Source organism: Phoxinus phoxinus (genome assembly GCF_949152265.1).
Source record: "Phoxinus phoxinus genome assembly, chromosome: 12".
NCBI classification, from domain to species: Eukaryota; Metazoa; Chordata; class Actinopteri; order Cypriniformes; family Leuciscidae; genus Phoxinus; species Phoxinus phoxinus.
In genome coordinates this window covers 13,949,845-13,965,835 of record NC_136887.1, presented here as the reverse complement: position 1 = coordinate 13,965,835, position 15,991 = coordinate 13,949,845, and the positions used below count along the sequence as shown (strand labels likewise).

The following is a 15,991-nucleotide window of genomic DNA, read 5'->3' as shown; positions in this document are numbered from 1 at the left end:
ACTTCGGGGTAGATACGCGAAACCGAAATGATCCCGAAACGCTTTATCTGTAGAGTGATAAAGGGATCCTCCATAGAGAGAGGCTAGTTGGCACTTCAGCACTGCGTTGTCATCGGGTCCAGGCGAAGGTCCTTCCTCAGATCTGGATACGGCCTGAATCCGGCAGGCTGCGGGAAAACCTCGGGATAAACAAAGACACTAAAATTAACGTAGATGCTATTCTTCTTATGATGTAACGAGTAAATCAGGATTTATGGGAAGTGTTCCCAGTTCCCAGTTGTAGTGCGTGTATGTTTAATATTTGAGGGAAGAAAATCTGCAAAGATTCTCCTTATGTGTGTGCTGCAACCAGATTTCACAATCAGTTAAATTTTTTTAACTCCTGTAGTGTGAGCCAGGCATAACTTACACAGAGAACACAAATATATTTAAAAGTATAAAGATTCTAAGTCAGGAGCTGTTATGCAGACACATATGCACTTAAAGGACATATAGCCTATACATATACATATAAAGGCCTATACAACAGGAAAAGACAAAAACAAGCTCCCTATCAAAACAATTAAAATGTGTCCAATGACTCCAGACTATTCGACCTAATCAATCTGGAGTTTCTCTGACTCCGGTTAGCCGAGACACTAATATATGCCTGTGATTCAAATGACATTGTTAAAAATAGCAAAGGCACCCACACGTTGCATCTGTCTGAACTTCTCCTTCAGGCTTTGAAAGAAAGAGTCTTTTAACGTTGCTATATTTATACCTCTCTAGGGATTGACAACATTCACTCTCCTCACTCCCATTACATGCAAAATAGTTTTTTTTAATTCATGTTCAACTTTAAGAGGATCTGAAAGAGACCGAAGCTTGACGCTAAACGAGAGGGACCGATTAAAGCACAATGCAGGATAAACATCTTTATCTGCACATTAACATATTTCCACAATGCCAATGCAAACAAATCAGAACGGCTGTATGCAAAAACCTCAGCATTGTTGAAGAGATTTATGCAGATTGTCATGTCACGCACACAAAGCTTATTATTTCAAAATCTTGTGTAATAGCGCTTTGATAAAAACAACTTTATGACTTCTGAAACTTTACAAAGATGCCTGAATGCCTACGAGATAAATTGCACGATTCAATTTCGGACGAGGATGAACTCTAATGGATTTCATGAAGTGAATATAATGGTGCTACCTGACCGCTCCGGTTTCCAGGTGTCATGGCTTAAAGACCAGTGTGAGAGCCATCGCTCTGTTGCTCAATCACGCCGCCTCTGCAATAAACAGTGGGAGGCCAATTAGAGCGCGGAGCTTTCGCTTCAGATGACAGAAGGTGATTCTCCGAGACCCCGATAAGGATTAATGTGGATAATATTATATAATGCATAAATTATCAGACTCTCAAGTACAACTCTTGAGGGAAAAGAGATCCCTGATTAAAAAGTACAGCCTATACATATGTGTTGATGAGCTGCAGTGTCCAAATATTGAATATGAAATTCCATGAATATGACACTTTTATGAAATATCATTATTAATGCTTGCTAAGGCAAGCTTCACTATTTGAAAGTGTATTGCTCATGACATGACACTCCTTTTTTTCAGCATTCAGTAATTTATTAAAAAATTAATAAAAAATGCAAGTCATATAGAGTGACTCGATGAGGTAGGTCGATGATCATTACGATTTGGAAAAAAAGCATATTCTGTCCATCAATCAAAGTAAAACATAATAAAAGAGTAAAACTAAATAAAACAGGAAATGATGTCAGAGACGCCCCTGCAGACCTTCTTGACTGTGTCAAGATCAATAGATTATCAGTTAATTTCATCAAGGTTTAAAATGCCATGTGGTACGACTCCTCAAACTGTATGATTTGATAACTCACAATATTTGATAAATAAATACCGATTTAAAAGTGTAAATAAAATATGATATTACTTTTTACTTGGCGGTTATACCACGTAATTCTTTTTAAAGAGTCATTACATTGATTGGACCTTTCAAGAAAATTGTATAGATGTTTTTCAAAGCCATATGAAACAAAAATGAACACATAGAGAAGGTTGATCAAAGGCAAAGCTTGTTCTGATGGGCAGATGAAGACAAAATAGCCCTATTGATCGCTGACATCAATTCCCATCTACATCTCTCTTATTTTCTAACTGCCCTTGAGGGTCAACAAACTTTTGTGATGAGAGACACTACTGGCCTTTCTAAAAGATGAACAAATACAACAGCAGTCGAGACAGAAAATAAATGCCTGCTGAATGGGGCAATTGTTTCAAACATTAGAGCGGTGTCTCTGCAAAAGACAGTGAGTGTGGCCCAAGGCTTTCAAAACACGTTCCACTGAGGTCAGGGTGTGATGTTTTCTAACGTCAGACACTTCAGCAACAGTGAAAGCAAGATCACAGCGACTCAACAGCATCCCATAAGAACTAAAAACCCATGATTAACTGAGAAGACTGAGAAAGACAAATAAATGTGCTAAATATAATTAAAACGCATTACTTGGGAACTGCATTTTGTTACGGATCTGAAGTGTTATTGATTTCCAATTTTTGTTTTTTGTAGTCGTTTAATATTTCTGGAATCTGTTTTAATGCTTTAATTCAATTTAAATACTCAAAAAATCATGTCTAATCAATTGAATTCACAAAACTTAGAGACATGACTCTCAGAGCAGCTCTGGAGATGAAGCTTGTATTGTGTGTCCTTATATAGTGAGACAACAGATGCTGAAAACACCACGGGTGTCGTGTGTGCTTACTGTAAGTGTATTAGTAAAAATATGATATATTTATACAAAATAATTATACACCGTACACACACATTAATTATGTAAACACAAACTTTTATTTTGGATGTGATTAATCGCGATTAATCGCTTAACAGCCCTACTGTTTTTTACTTCTATAATAAAATGTGAAGTTTCCCCTTTAAAAACACAAAACTCTGTGCTTTGATTTATTGAAGAAGTAACATTACATTTGGAAATGTAATTTTCAGGCCAATGCTCAAAAAGTTGCACTGACAGTTATAACTTTGAAAATAAAAAAGTTGCTAAACTCAGTAAGACACTGGCGCTTTAGGACTAAAGTTGAAGAGCCACTACATACAAAAAAAAATCAATTACTTTGGGTCTGTAAAATTCTGTATGCACATTTGACAACTCATCATCAGCATGTTGAAACTTTGCATGTATGTTAATGACCCTAAATGATAAAAAGTCACAAAATTTCAAGAAATATAACATGGGTTAAAAGGTATTTCAGACAGAAAAGAACGGATAGCTCATTTTCACCATTTGTAGCTGACAAAATATTTTTCTGTATTTGAACGAGTGGGGAAAAGCTCATGCTAACCTTTACAGTGTAATAAGAAATCAACATAACAAAATATAACCAAGAATATTTTTTTAATTTGGATCCGCCAGTTTATTGTTTTAACTTATACCATTAAAATATATGGTCAAATTGACTTACGAACATCACAAACGTAATATAAATTGTGTCTATGTCAAAACACATCAGCGTGTTGAAACTTTGCATGCACATTCATAACCTTAAATGAGAATAAGTAACAAAATGTTAAGAGGGGGGGGGGGGGGGGACACAGGTTAAACGACATTTCAGTCAACTCAAAAATCGAATTCAAATTTCAAATTGACCCGCAACATAACATGAGGGTTAAATTGTAGGATGGACAAAACATCTAAAAGATGTCCAGAATATATTTGCACATTCAATCTGAGCCCGAAAAACCTTCCAAGTTCCAACTGCATAGCAATGCTCACAATAATCAAATAAAACAAATTATTTTTATTATATCCTTATCAGTAGCAGACACAACTGAAAAAAGTCCCACTTCGGCAGAGTCATCCTGTCCTTTAACAACATTTAAAAGATCAACAGTTTATATTATTCAAAATAGCGCACATCTCAAACTAGGAAGAAAACCTCTCATGGCACTGCTTTCATATGGATGAGATTAAAACTGAAATCCCTTGGCTCTGACACTCACTGTATGTAATGGAAGTGATGTTGAAATCGTCATTGGAGGAAATGCAGCTTTAAAAAGAGGACAGGTCTGCGGGGGAAATACTTTCTTAAAGTCTACCGACCACATATGTTCAACGTGCAAGCATGAAATGTGTCCAAGGAACTCATCACATTATTCCACCCACTGATTCGATTTTTTTTTGGGTCTGCTTGGACGTACTCTCAAACTAAGGCCAGAAACACTCTCTGCACAAGCATACAAATGCAAATGCTTGGCCAACGCATTCATGAGTGAAATCTCATCGTGCATAGTAATGCGAGTTATTGCATAGAGTACATTTCATGCCAAAAAAAACATAAGGGTGTAACACTCATGTCAGGATTTGGTTCGATACACGATACAGCTAGCACGATATTTTGAACAACGCCAAATTAGTTAAAAATAGTATGTTTTTTTGGTAAACAGTTAACAAAAAGTACTGTTCATTAAAATATTAAATTTGGTATAACATCAGGGATGGACTTGAAGCTTGGACTTGGTCTTTCTCCTCCATGTGTGACCTTTCAAACGTGATTACATAATGCGTGAAGTCGAGGACACGCATCGCAGAACTATGAAGAGTCCTGGTTGTTCCAAACTTCTTCCATTAAAGGGCATATTGCAGGTTAGAGTACCCAGTGAGCCAATGTATAGAACAATAATGTAGGAACTAGATTTAAATATAAACATTTACTTATAAAACGCTATTTAGGCTTCTGGAGTCGTTTTTGTGAGAAAATTTTACTTCCGCATTTGAAAACCGCCAAACCGGAAGTGACGTATCATGAGGGAGCGCGGTCAAAGTAAACAATAGGAAAGCAATGGATCGCAATGACAGTTCGGACGCTGAGGAAATTGTAGCCTAAATGTTTACTCGTATGACAGACCTCAGCCTTATAATTATGAGCCTTATATGAAGCCAAGAGAGTAAACAGGCCAGGATTAGACTGAACAACGGTCAGAGGAGACGCATTGAGCTGTGGTGTGAGGAGAACAGGGCAGGAGTCGGGTCTCGATGAGAGAACAGTGTTACTAGCTTATAGATGTATTCACGTTAGCCGACGATATGTATAACACTATGCTCAGATCACAATATTGTAATTATGTGTCAGGCAATAGCAAAGCTAGTATTTAGACCCTTACCTTCACGTGTATGTCAGCCATTAGGAGACAGTTTCCAGAGAAAGAGGGACATTATAAAGGTTTTGAATGGCCCCATTTGGTGATAATGAATAAAAAAATAATCACAATCACAACTTTCTTACTGTATAAAAACTTTATATGTAGAAACAGCCAACACAAACATTAAAATTCGGAGTACAGATTGAAAATGAACATAATATATTATATAATAATAATAATAATAAGTGTCGGCTGCAGACTTGCAAGACATTACAAGTTTATGGAGGATACGTTAATGAATTAAATTAAGACAAGGCACATCTTGTAAAACAAATGTACAATAAGTGATCTCTGACGGATCCGTGACCGTCATGTTTCCCGTCGGTGGCCGACCCACATGCTGACGGTGGACCGGGCGACCCGGTGAAGGAGCCGGGACAGTGTGCACATATCGCCGTCATCATATAACGTAACGTTAACTCATCATATCGCCGGGATTATAATCATGCAGTCTATAGTGAACGCTACACACTACCGCGTTTTTCAAAGCAGACGCAGAAGCGAAGGCCGTCTCTTACCCTGCACAAAACGCACACAAACACGGAAGAAAGCACCATCCTTTTTCTTGTTCGGAAACCTGTGGACTCGATGTTCTGACAGGCCATAATTCACAGTCATTTATCACGATAATTATTAATTGAAATACAATAACCACCGAAAACACACTGAATCACGACCGCTTCAACATAATACCAGCCTATTCTGCACTGAGCGAACGCAGCGCCCGGCAAACGACTCCCCATTGTGACGTAATATGACGTGGTGGTGAAAAAAAAGCGTTTTTTCAACACGGTCAAGGAAACGGTCACGTTTTCCACTGAATTTGTGCCCTTATGTCTGGCAAAACAATTTTTAATCGTGCATTACTTTTCATATGGTATTTTCATACAAGGTTATATATTAATTCTGAAAAAAAAAAAACCTGCAATATGCCCTTTAATGATTATGTAGGCCACATGCTTCTGTGAACCTTCAATACAGCAGAATTTGTTCGTAGTCTTCCCCAGATCGCTGTCTTGATTCAATCCTGTCTCTGAGCTCTGGCAGTTCCTTTGAGCTCATGGCTTGGTTTTTGCTCTGATATGAATTTTCTGTTAGACCTTTTACTGAAAGGTGCCTTTCCAAATCATACCCATTCAATTGAATTTGCCACAGGTTAACTACACTCAAAGTGTAGTAACATCTATAAGCGAAATTGGTATGCTCCTGAGCTAAATTTCAAGTGTCCCAGAAAAGGGTATGAATAGAAGCCACTGTAACAATACAATAAGAAACGATAAAGTTTACAGTGGCTTCATAAATTCATTTATAGAGTTAAAAACCTTGCTGTATTTTTGTTTAGTTAATTAATAGAAGGTACACCACCATCCTACTCCAACGAAAGTCACCTGAACGCACCGGACGTCATAAACACGACTTCTCACTTCGTAAATACAAACTTCCCAGGAGGACTTGAATGCACCATAAATTAAACCTATTTAAGGCGAGACACGGCAGGCAAAAACAGTTTTTTTTCACTGGTCAATTTTGAGATTTTGGAATATTTGTCTTCAATAACAATAACTGTCAGATCCAAATATGGTAATTTCCTTTTTATCAGCAACCAATCGTGAAAGTAAAAGGGTTGAATGCGCAATCTCATTGGCTGATGATACATCTTTAAAGCCCGTTCTCAAAATTACTTTTCTCTCAAGTCCAAAATCTTCAGTAGCAATATACACCAAACTTTCCAGTCTTGTACCTAGTTAGCCTATATTATGAAGACATTTACAGAGGGATTTGTAAATATATTATTCCTAGCCTGATTTATATAACATTTTATTCCAAAAAACTATTTAAGGCTATTGACAGTATATTCCGATTTACAGGATAACAAAAGCAGATATCCATAAATCCCTCTGTAATTTTTTCCCATCTAATATGTGAACACAATGAAAAAAAAATTTTTTAACCTGGCTTTATCCAATACTCAGATTTCGTTTTTTTAACATATATGCAAATTAGTGCATATTTAATTAGATATTGCCTAAATTGCATATTTAAAGATTAAATTACAGAACACTTGTAATATATTTTTTCCTCATCTTAATGTAGGTAATCGACTGGGAAAGTTTCATGGTGATATCTGCTGGTTAAACATTTATCCCTATTCACCTGTAGTGTCTCGCCTTAAAACTTTAATTTTGGCTGAACTATCCACGATATATATTGTTACATTTTTGTATTGCAATATATTGTTCCTCCTTATTTGCTATTTTGTAATTCATCACAGCTTGTCATTTGAAATGAGTTACATAGAACTAAATTGCCACTATAATCTTTTTGCCAGTAATAAAGAGCTGTAGTTTACTGTTATCTATATCTTAGAGCAGGAGATGAAGGCTATTCAACCAGTAACAGAGAAAGATCACAGGCATCAGACAGATTTCTTTGCATGGCCGTTACCTCTATTAAGAAGGTGTTTCAGCATTAATCTTCCATCAGGGGAACGACACGTCCCTGCATTCATTGGCATGCGCCTGATTTTGCCAATATTTTTGAGTTATCTTTCCTCATTCTTTTTACAGATTTGCACTTTAATTCACAGACAAATGCGACAAAAAAAAAAAGAAACTTTAGAAGGGGATGAAACATTCGTCAAAAAACTAGGCCAATTCGGGTATTATTTTAAAAATGTGCAATAGTTTTTCTCTAAATGAAGACGTGATGTGATATCCCAGCTCACAGCTGGGATAAATTTCCTAAAACCCAGCGTTGCACATATCAGTTGATTTGTTTAAGAAGTCTTGATTACACACAGACATTATGCATAATTTAATCAGACCGGCAGTAAAAACCAGCATTAATCTTCAACTCTCTGGAACAAACTGTAATGTTTCAACATTTTAGATTGCAATTTGCAATCCCCACTTGAAAACACAAATGCACAAACTAACATCTGTGAGACCTATATTTCATAAGTATTATAGTTTGTTAATAGTCCAGTGAATAATTACTTTCACCGATAAAAAAAAAAAAAGGTAAATCCAGGATCGCGGTCAAACAAACAGGGAAACAGCTGAATGTCCGCAGATTCCTTGTATTTAAGTCAGAGGGCCAGCCGAGTGTTTCCGCTGCAGTCTGCTCATAAATGTCTCATCTTAGAGATATTTGCACAAGTGTCATCTCGGTAAAACCTCTGCTTTCATTAATATTCCCTGTTGCCTGACTGACATTTACATTGCAGGACTACACTAAGAGCTTACATTGTCATTTTAATGTAAAATCTACTCTAAAACATTTCAATATGTCAAAGGACACCTCTTCATTTTTGTCTTCAGCAGCACGCCAAGGAAAATAGGGGGAATCTCACAAAACCTGTCAAGAACTTTGTCAGCTTAGATTTTACCCCAAAATTATTAAAGGGCCAGTTATCTTCCACTGCACTGATTTTATTTATTTACCGTACATAGACGTATGTTAGGGCTACTCAATATTTGAAAAAACTGACATTGCACTTTTTTTTCCCAGCGATATATATATATAAGAATTATAGCATTAAGCCTCAAATGTCAACTATAAATTGGTTTGGTTTCTTCATTAATCTGAAGTGACGTAAGCTGTGCTTGTTGTTGTGAATTATTTTGACCGCGCGGCAGACTTTTATTTTGACGGCGTTGAGAACTGCAAAGCCTGAGCACACAGCGCTCCCATTCTCTGTCTTTATTTGTTACGATCTGTTTAACAGTCCTGTCTAATACGTTATACAAAGTAGACAATATAAATAAAAAGTATTATCGTTTGCTGTGTGGTTGATGCCCAATTTCACTAACTGAGCAGAAATGCATACCGTAATCATGTTTACCTTGGTCCCCTCAAAGTTGCATTGGATTTTCTCTTTAGCGTAAAGGTTGAGAGGTCCATCCATCACTGTTTAGTTCGTTTTTGTTGAGTAAATACACAGTATAGGCCGTTTACACTCTTTTTAAAAATGGCGGCTGGTGTTTCGAGTGTGTTCAACCAATCAACGTACACCTAGGTCACTGCAAGGTTCTCTGTAGTCGTGATTTGCCTCTCACAACGTAACATGCTCTAAACACACAGAATAATAGGCTCGTTTGAGATGAGCAAAATCTGCAGAACCGATCACAGCGAGATGCAAGGTGGTTAGAAATGTGTCCGAGTGAGGTCCGACTTGCTCTGATGTCACGCTGACGTATGTCAAAAAAACCTCGCGCGCCGGCGAGGCGGACTTGTCGGATTCTGCAGTCGGGCGCAGTTGCTCTCCACCGACTGCGCTGATCAAAAGCATGATGGGAAACTACTTGCTGACGACACAGCATAATGCTCATTGGTTTATACAACCGTGATGTATTATTCGCTTTTAAAATGTTTGATTTTATAACTTTGATGTTTTATGTGTATAAATGCTGTGTGAATATTCCCAAACTCTCTGACAGTGCGATCTCTATGGGTTAGACTATGTGATTGTTAAAATACATAAAACATGTCTGTAATTTAAGTAAGACTTTGCAATAAAAATTAATACTTTTGGTGTCTTGTTAATTATATTTATTTTTTATATAAAAGCAGCAGAACTTACATCCATTATATCAGCAACATAACGCATGAGTGTGAATCTCGCGATATCCGCCTTTGATCTCGCCGGTGTCTGATCCACTGCGAGAAGAGAGAACTGTCCGTCTTGCCTGCACTTTATTCACTCTTCCCCTCACTGCCGCCGCCTACTCTGGCCTACATCAGTCGAGGTGAGGCGCATCTCAATTCTCAAATGAGCCTAATGTAAGTGGACTTATTTTTGTAATCGTGACATCCGTAATCGCGTTTAGAAATTCGATTAATTGTGCGGCCTTAAGCCCTATATGTAGGTCTTTGACGGTTGTGCCACATCTCGCTGCTTTTTCCAGCAGTTCATGCATGATCACTGTTTTTAATATGCTGTGTCAAGTAATAAAATAAAAAAATCTACTTTAAAAAATGCATCACAAAATTGTTACACAATTTTATCTTATTCATTTACTTATTTCTTGTTGCATAAAAGCAATATCACACTCAAATCGTGCTGCTGTACTGAATATCAGCACGGCTGTGATAAAGCCAAATTAATAATCTAATGAATCCCAATAAAGGCATTTAACCGCATTGCTCTATGATCTTCACAACTGCCGCTGTCAACTTCAATCAACAGAAGTAAACCAGTTCTACTAAACACTTACTTTTTGAAATGTCAGTTGTTGTTTTTTGCATAACTTTATTCCTGTTACTTAGCAGCAGGTTCATGTCTTCTCTCCGTCTGACAATTATTTTGAGACTCTTCAAAGTTCTTTTTCCAGCATGCAAGATGATTTCAGACTGGCTTTTCTTGAGTTTCTGTAACTACCTGCATTCAATATTTTCTCCTATATTTGTCTGAATTCTGTATGTGATTTACTCTGGTAATCATTAATATCAATATATTAATGGTCATTAATAAAAATAAATAAAAACATTTTGACATGTCTTGCTTGAAAAGTCTGCTTGTGCCATCTTCCTTAAAATAAATGCCACTTTCTTCAATCCTTCTATGGCTTAAAAATGACCAAATAATTTTTGGGGCCACTTAATTTTTCTTATCTGAATTCAAATAAATAGGCCTAGTATTAGACTAAATATGTCAATCTCACCTCGAAATCCTTCTTTAATTTTAAATTTGCACAAATGGAAAATATTTTTTTATTGTTTTGGAATCTAAATAAATGCATGCTTTCATGCCAATATCGAGGCCCCGAAAATATCTTGACAACTCATTAGTGATTCCATCCAGCAATCAAGTCTATTCTGTCTTAAAATGTTAAATTAAGCTGTCAAAAATTCTTCCCTATGTAAGAGCCTGTTCGGTGAAATGAGGAACGGCAAATTCATTGTATGAATTTGTCAGTGACAGGAGGCTTTTAGTATTAAGCGCAGACACACACACACTCACACACACACATACCTTCCACTCAATGACCAACCATGGTTCATTGATTACCTTATCAGAGGAATGTCAAAAGGGAAACGCTCGCTCATTTCTATTTCTGTGTGGAGAGAGAGAAGTGAGTTGTGTGACAAGAGTATTTCTGCTTGAAAGAATATTCAAATTACACCTGCTATCTCTCAACAACGCAATACAACATAAACCAACAAAACAAATATAAAAGCCACACAAGTGCTAATGGACGCTCTGCCCTTGACTAACCAGTGCATCCTTCATGCTCGAACCTTTGAGCTGTGAATGACCTCCATTAAGAGATGGGCATGTGTGCGTTTAGTGGGTTATGATGAGAAATGCACCTTCTTCTTTTTCTCATCCAGCCTTCTGCCAGATTCAAAGTGCAAAGATTACTGGATCCTGCACTCAGTCCATATTTTGCTTCCTGTAAAGAAGTTGTTGCTCTGAATCATATTGCCGTCTTTGAATGTAAACACTTGAATGGTCCTTATAAGCTGGTAAATGTGAAATAAATCCCTTTATGTGACTGGTATCCAAACCCTCTCACCATTAAACATCTCTTTGAATGCTATAAGGCACGGATAAAATGATACACAAAGATATATTTAAAAGCCCAGAGTAATTTCCTCTTGAACAGCCGAATATCAAACAAGCATGAGGAAATAAACACATTCGCTGCTGATCCCCTATTTCCTTTAGTCAAAGACTAGGCAGGATCTAAGGCAGGATTTACTCTAAGTCGTCGCTGCACAGAGTAAGCAGCGGTGTTAAGAACAGCAAATTCAGGTCTACAAGAACAGACTGTACAGTGCAACAAAAACGAGACCCAAAGACAGACTGCTCGCTCTACACTTTCATAGCATCAGCAGGAGGAATACAATGTCTTCAACACGACTGACAAACCTTATATGAAGTGACGCCTGAGCGGCTTAGTATTTGTGTGGAAGGGCACAAATCCTTCTCAGACCAGGAACATGAAACTGAAACGAAACATGAAGGACAAGAAAGATGATAAAACAAAAGAATATCTGTGCAGCCTTAAACTGGGAATTAATAGGCCTATAGGAATAGTTCACCCAAATATGCAAATATTTATATGCAATAAAGCTTCGAAAAGGATGCAGATGTATCAAAAAAAGCAGTTTATATTTCTTTTGCACTAAAAACATGTCTTCTGAATTCATGCGATTATGTGAGAAACGGACCAAAATTGACATTATTTACTGTTAGCTTTCCCTCTTGTGAGTTAGGCAAAGCTGATAACCATTCTGATTGGCAAACCAATCACTCAAAATGGGTTTGTGAACCATTGAAAAGGTCTGACTCCAAAGAAAGACTTGTTCATTAATCAGACATAACTTATTTGGTCATAAATGTGAGGTCAAGACTCAAGATTAACGTGAATTACTAGTGAATGTGATGCACCAAAAAGCCTTTGGCGGGGCCTGGCGGGTCAAAACCATTGACCAAAACTGTGATGTTTAATTAGTGCTTCTCTGATGATGTGTCAGGCTGTCAGCGTCTATTTTGTGCACACGACGTGGATAAGCTACAACAGGTACAAATGTCAGCAGTGTGGACACACTTCACAGTGACCAAAAAGGATGCTAGAGTATAGGGCTCGGTATCGTTTAAAAAAAGTTTAATATCGATACACGGTTCCTGAATGATACTTTTTTTGATACCAATTTTATGAACAGATAATGTTATAGCAGAGGCTGCAACATCAATGTGAAGAGGGGGGGTTTAGATTTTCCCGGATGGTTAAATCAAATTGTATTAATCAAAAAGCATGTGTAGTTAATTGCAATCATGAAACTTGTTCAATTTAACAGCAATGTATTAACACTTTAACAAAAATTACATTCTTAATGGGTTTTTTTCCCAAACTCTATTTTATTTTTTAGAAATTGTTGTAAGGTTTTAGAAGACTTTGAGAAAGTTATATAGAGTCCACATTTATGATACTTTTGTGATGCTTTTCCATCTTTTTTTAAATTTAAAAACGGCACAAGTAGGCTACACTACTTAAAGTTTCAAAATTAGAAATGTCTAGATGTCTATCCCTTTAAACAAAAAGAAAAATAACTGGATGAAAGAATGACCAAAGTGCAAAATGTCCACTTGAATGCACTCCTAAATCGATATTTCTCTGCAACAGAGATCACACTCAATGAACAACATTGAAATTATTTCTCTACTTGCAAGGAGCCACTGTGCATCTAAACAACCCAAACTTTGATAAGTTTGCAAGTAAACATCAGCTCATTGACAACAAGCCATATAGCTGTCATCCACTGATACCAGCCAGCGGTTGTGCATATCTCGTGTTGCTAGGATACAAAGCTTTTCATGTGAATCACTACAGACATGTGATTGGTGTAGTCCTGAAACTCACACGCTTTGCGCTATTCCACACGGTCCAGACTCTAAAAATACTTAAAATATACAATATAGGAGCAGAGCAGAGAAAAACAACAAGACAGGGATCAATTAAATCATTACCAAGAGCCCATTTCTACAAGCACACCTGGTGTGAATATTTAGATGATCATAAAGCTTATTTAACAACCGTTTAAATGCATCACATCACTTTGCTGTAAACATTCACCCAAACATCTTAATGTTTATCCGTCAGCGGCAGTCATACATGCAGCACAATTCAACTAATTATTTATAATTACTTTCTAATGCTCAGCTTGACTGTCAGTAAGGCTAAATCAAGGTGATTAATTAACAAATCTGACAAATATGAAGCAAGACTGTAATTTTGATACGGATGTGCTATAATATTTCAGCTTAGTTCAAACTGATCTAGAAAACCGTGCTAACTGTAGTAACATTAATGTGAAACCTGGCAGTTTAAGTGATGATACATTTCTCCATTAAACTTTTTCTAAATAGGCAACAATTAGAATTTGTGTTTTGTTAAAATAACGGAGAAGAGCAAAACCCAAAATGTCAGCAAAAAAAATGTCAGGAATGAATGAATGATACAAATAAGAGAGATTCAAGTTTAAACAATACAGAGAGTTGTTGTTTTTTTTACACCATCTCATGCATTATTAGATCATACATTAAACAGTGGTATCAATAAAGATGTTTATTGCACGTGTGGTAGTTCAATTTGCTGCATGATTCAATTAATTAAAACAAAGTCATGTACACACACACACATATAAATTGTTAATTATAATATACAATAACTCTTGATAAAAAAAAAAAAGTGTTTTAATAAAAATATCCATCTGTGTTGATCTGTAACAATAACATGAAGCTATTGCTAACTCACTAATCGCTTCTCAACTCATGACGAGTCAAACACCTGTCTCGGTTACTAAACGAATCCATCATGACCGCCGAGTCGTTTTCATTTAAAAGATCCGACTCAAATGAACAACTCGTTTCTCGAATCGGACATCGCCACTCACATCAAGCAGACAGACTGCTGTTTACTGATGACGCAACAGCCGGGAGGCGTAAAACTGTTTAGCATGACACACACTGTTATCATTTATGTTTACACCTAAATAATATAATTTCTACGCTTATTGTTACTTCTGTATAATCATTATGAATAAGATATCTCCTTTACACAGTTTTATGTCTGTAATTTTTAGTAACAGTGCCCATTTACACGGAAGTTACCGTATTAATAACTAACGTTAGGTGAATAATGAATGTTTCAAAGAGAACGACTAAACTCCCTAAAAACATCAAGACGCTGTCCAAATTAACGTTACCTCCATAAAAGTAAAATAAGTCGTGTGCATCTTGCTTAGACTCTACATCTTGCATTAGTTTCATTAACGTTATACATGACAACACGAGACATGTTAAAAGTGTTTAAAAGCGCAGTGCGGCGCGTGCAGTGATGCGCGCGCTCTTGAACACAATGTCGTTGTGGTTGAAATAACATGTAAAAGCATAAACTAATGTAATGCAAGAGAATGATCTGCATGGATATAAGTTTATACACGCGCTCACCTCAGATTGGGAGAGAGGAAGTGTCCAACCCCGCCGCCGCGAACATAAACACGGTCCAAAGCTGGCGACAATCTCCGGTCCTCGTCTGGAGAACTATGCTCGGTTTGTCCCGGTATATGGTGACGTTCCGATGCATGCAGCACTGCTGGATATATGCTGGGTTCCAGTTGGTAACTAGAAGAGCCAGTGAGCAGCATCGGTGCTGTCAGACTCAGAGCGGAGGTAAACACTAGGCATTATGGGAATCTGGAGGAGCAACGTGCTTTGTGCACGCGGGGTAGAACACAGCGACATCTGCAGGGTGCAATTGTTTCATATGGACACAAACAAAAAGTATCTTGGCACTAGTGTTTTTATTTGGACATGTTACTATGGTAATAATGCCACGGTGTAGAGTGCCCGTAGTTGCAGAAAATAGATGGGTGTTTCTGCAACTACATGCACTTTTAAGTCCCCGTAGGAAATGTTTAGATGTATTTTCACATGTTTCATCTGATGCTTCTTAAATATAAACGGTGTCATTACACACCTTGACAAAAAAAAATAAAAAAAAATAATGAATGAATAATATGATTTAATAAAAAAATCATGAAGTATGTATAGGTCCAAACACCATGTCCAACAACTGTGATCTCAATGCTGAAATATGAAGGTAGACTACAATTATTGTACAATATGACTTTTTAATTTGAAATTAATTAGTTTCATATAAATATTACTTTACATCATCTTAAAGTTATTATTATTATTTGTTTAATGATAGCCTACTAATTCATATGATTTTTTTTTTTTTTTCAATCC

General features: G+C 36.8%; 1 protein-coding gene across 7 annotated transcripts in view; it reads right to left on the bottom strand.

The window, feature by feature from the left end:
- enox2 (ecto-NOX disulfide-thiol exchanger 2) overlaps positions 1-15,514 on the bottom strand; it is a 275,039-nt gene extending 259,525 nt beyond the window's left edge. For 2 of the 7 annotated variants that reach the window (XM_079630827.1, XM_079630830.1), the window contains exon 1: positions 15,191-15,428. Coding sequence is in view for 2 of the 7 variants with exons in the window: in XM_079630832.1 (XP_079486958.1) it covers positions 15,191-15,387 (197 nt within the window). In the remaining 5 variants the exon portion in view is untranslated. Of the gene's footprint in view, positions 1-15,190 lie in introns of all 7 variants that reach the window. The other 5 variants (XM_079630834.1, XM_079630832.1, XM_079630826.1 and 2 more) reach the window with 5 other exon arrangements.
- Positions 15,515-15,991: the final 477 nt, after the last annotated feature.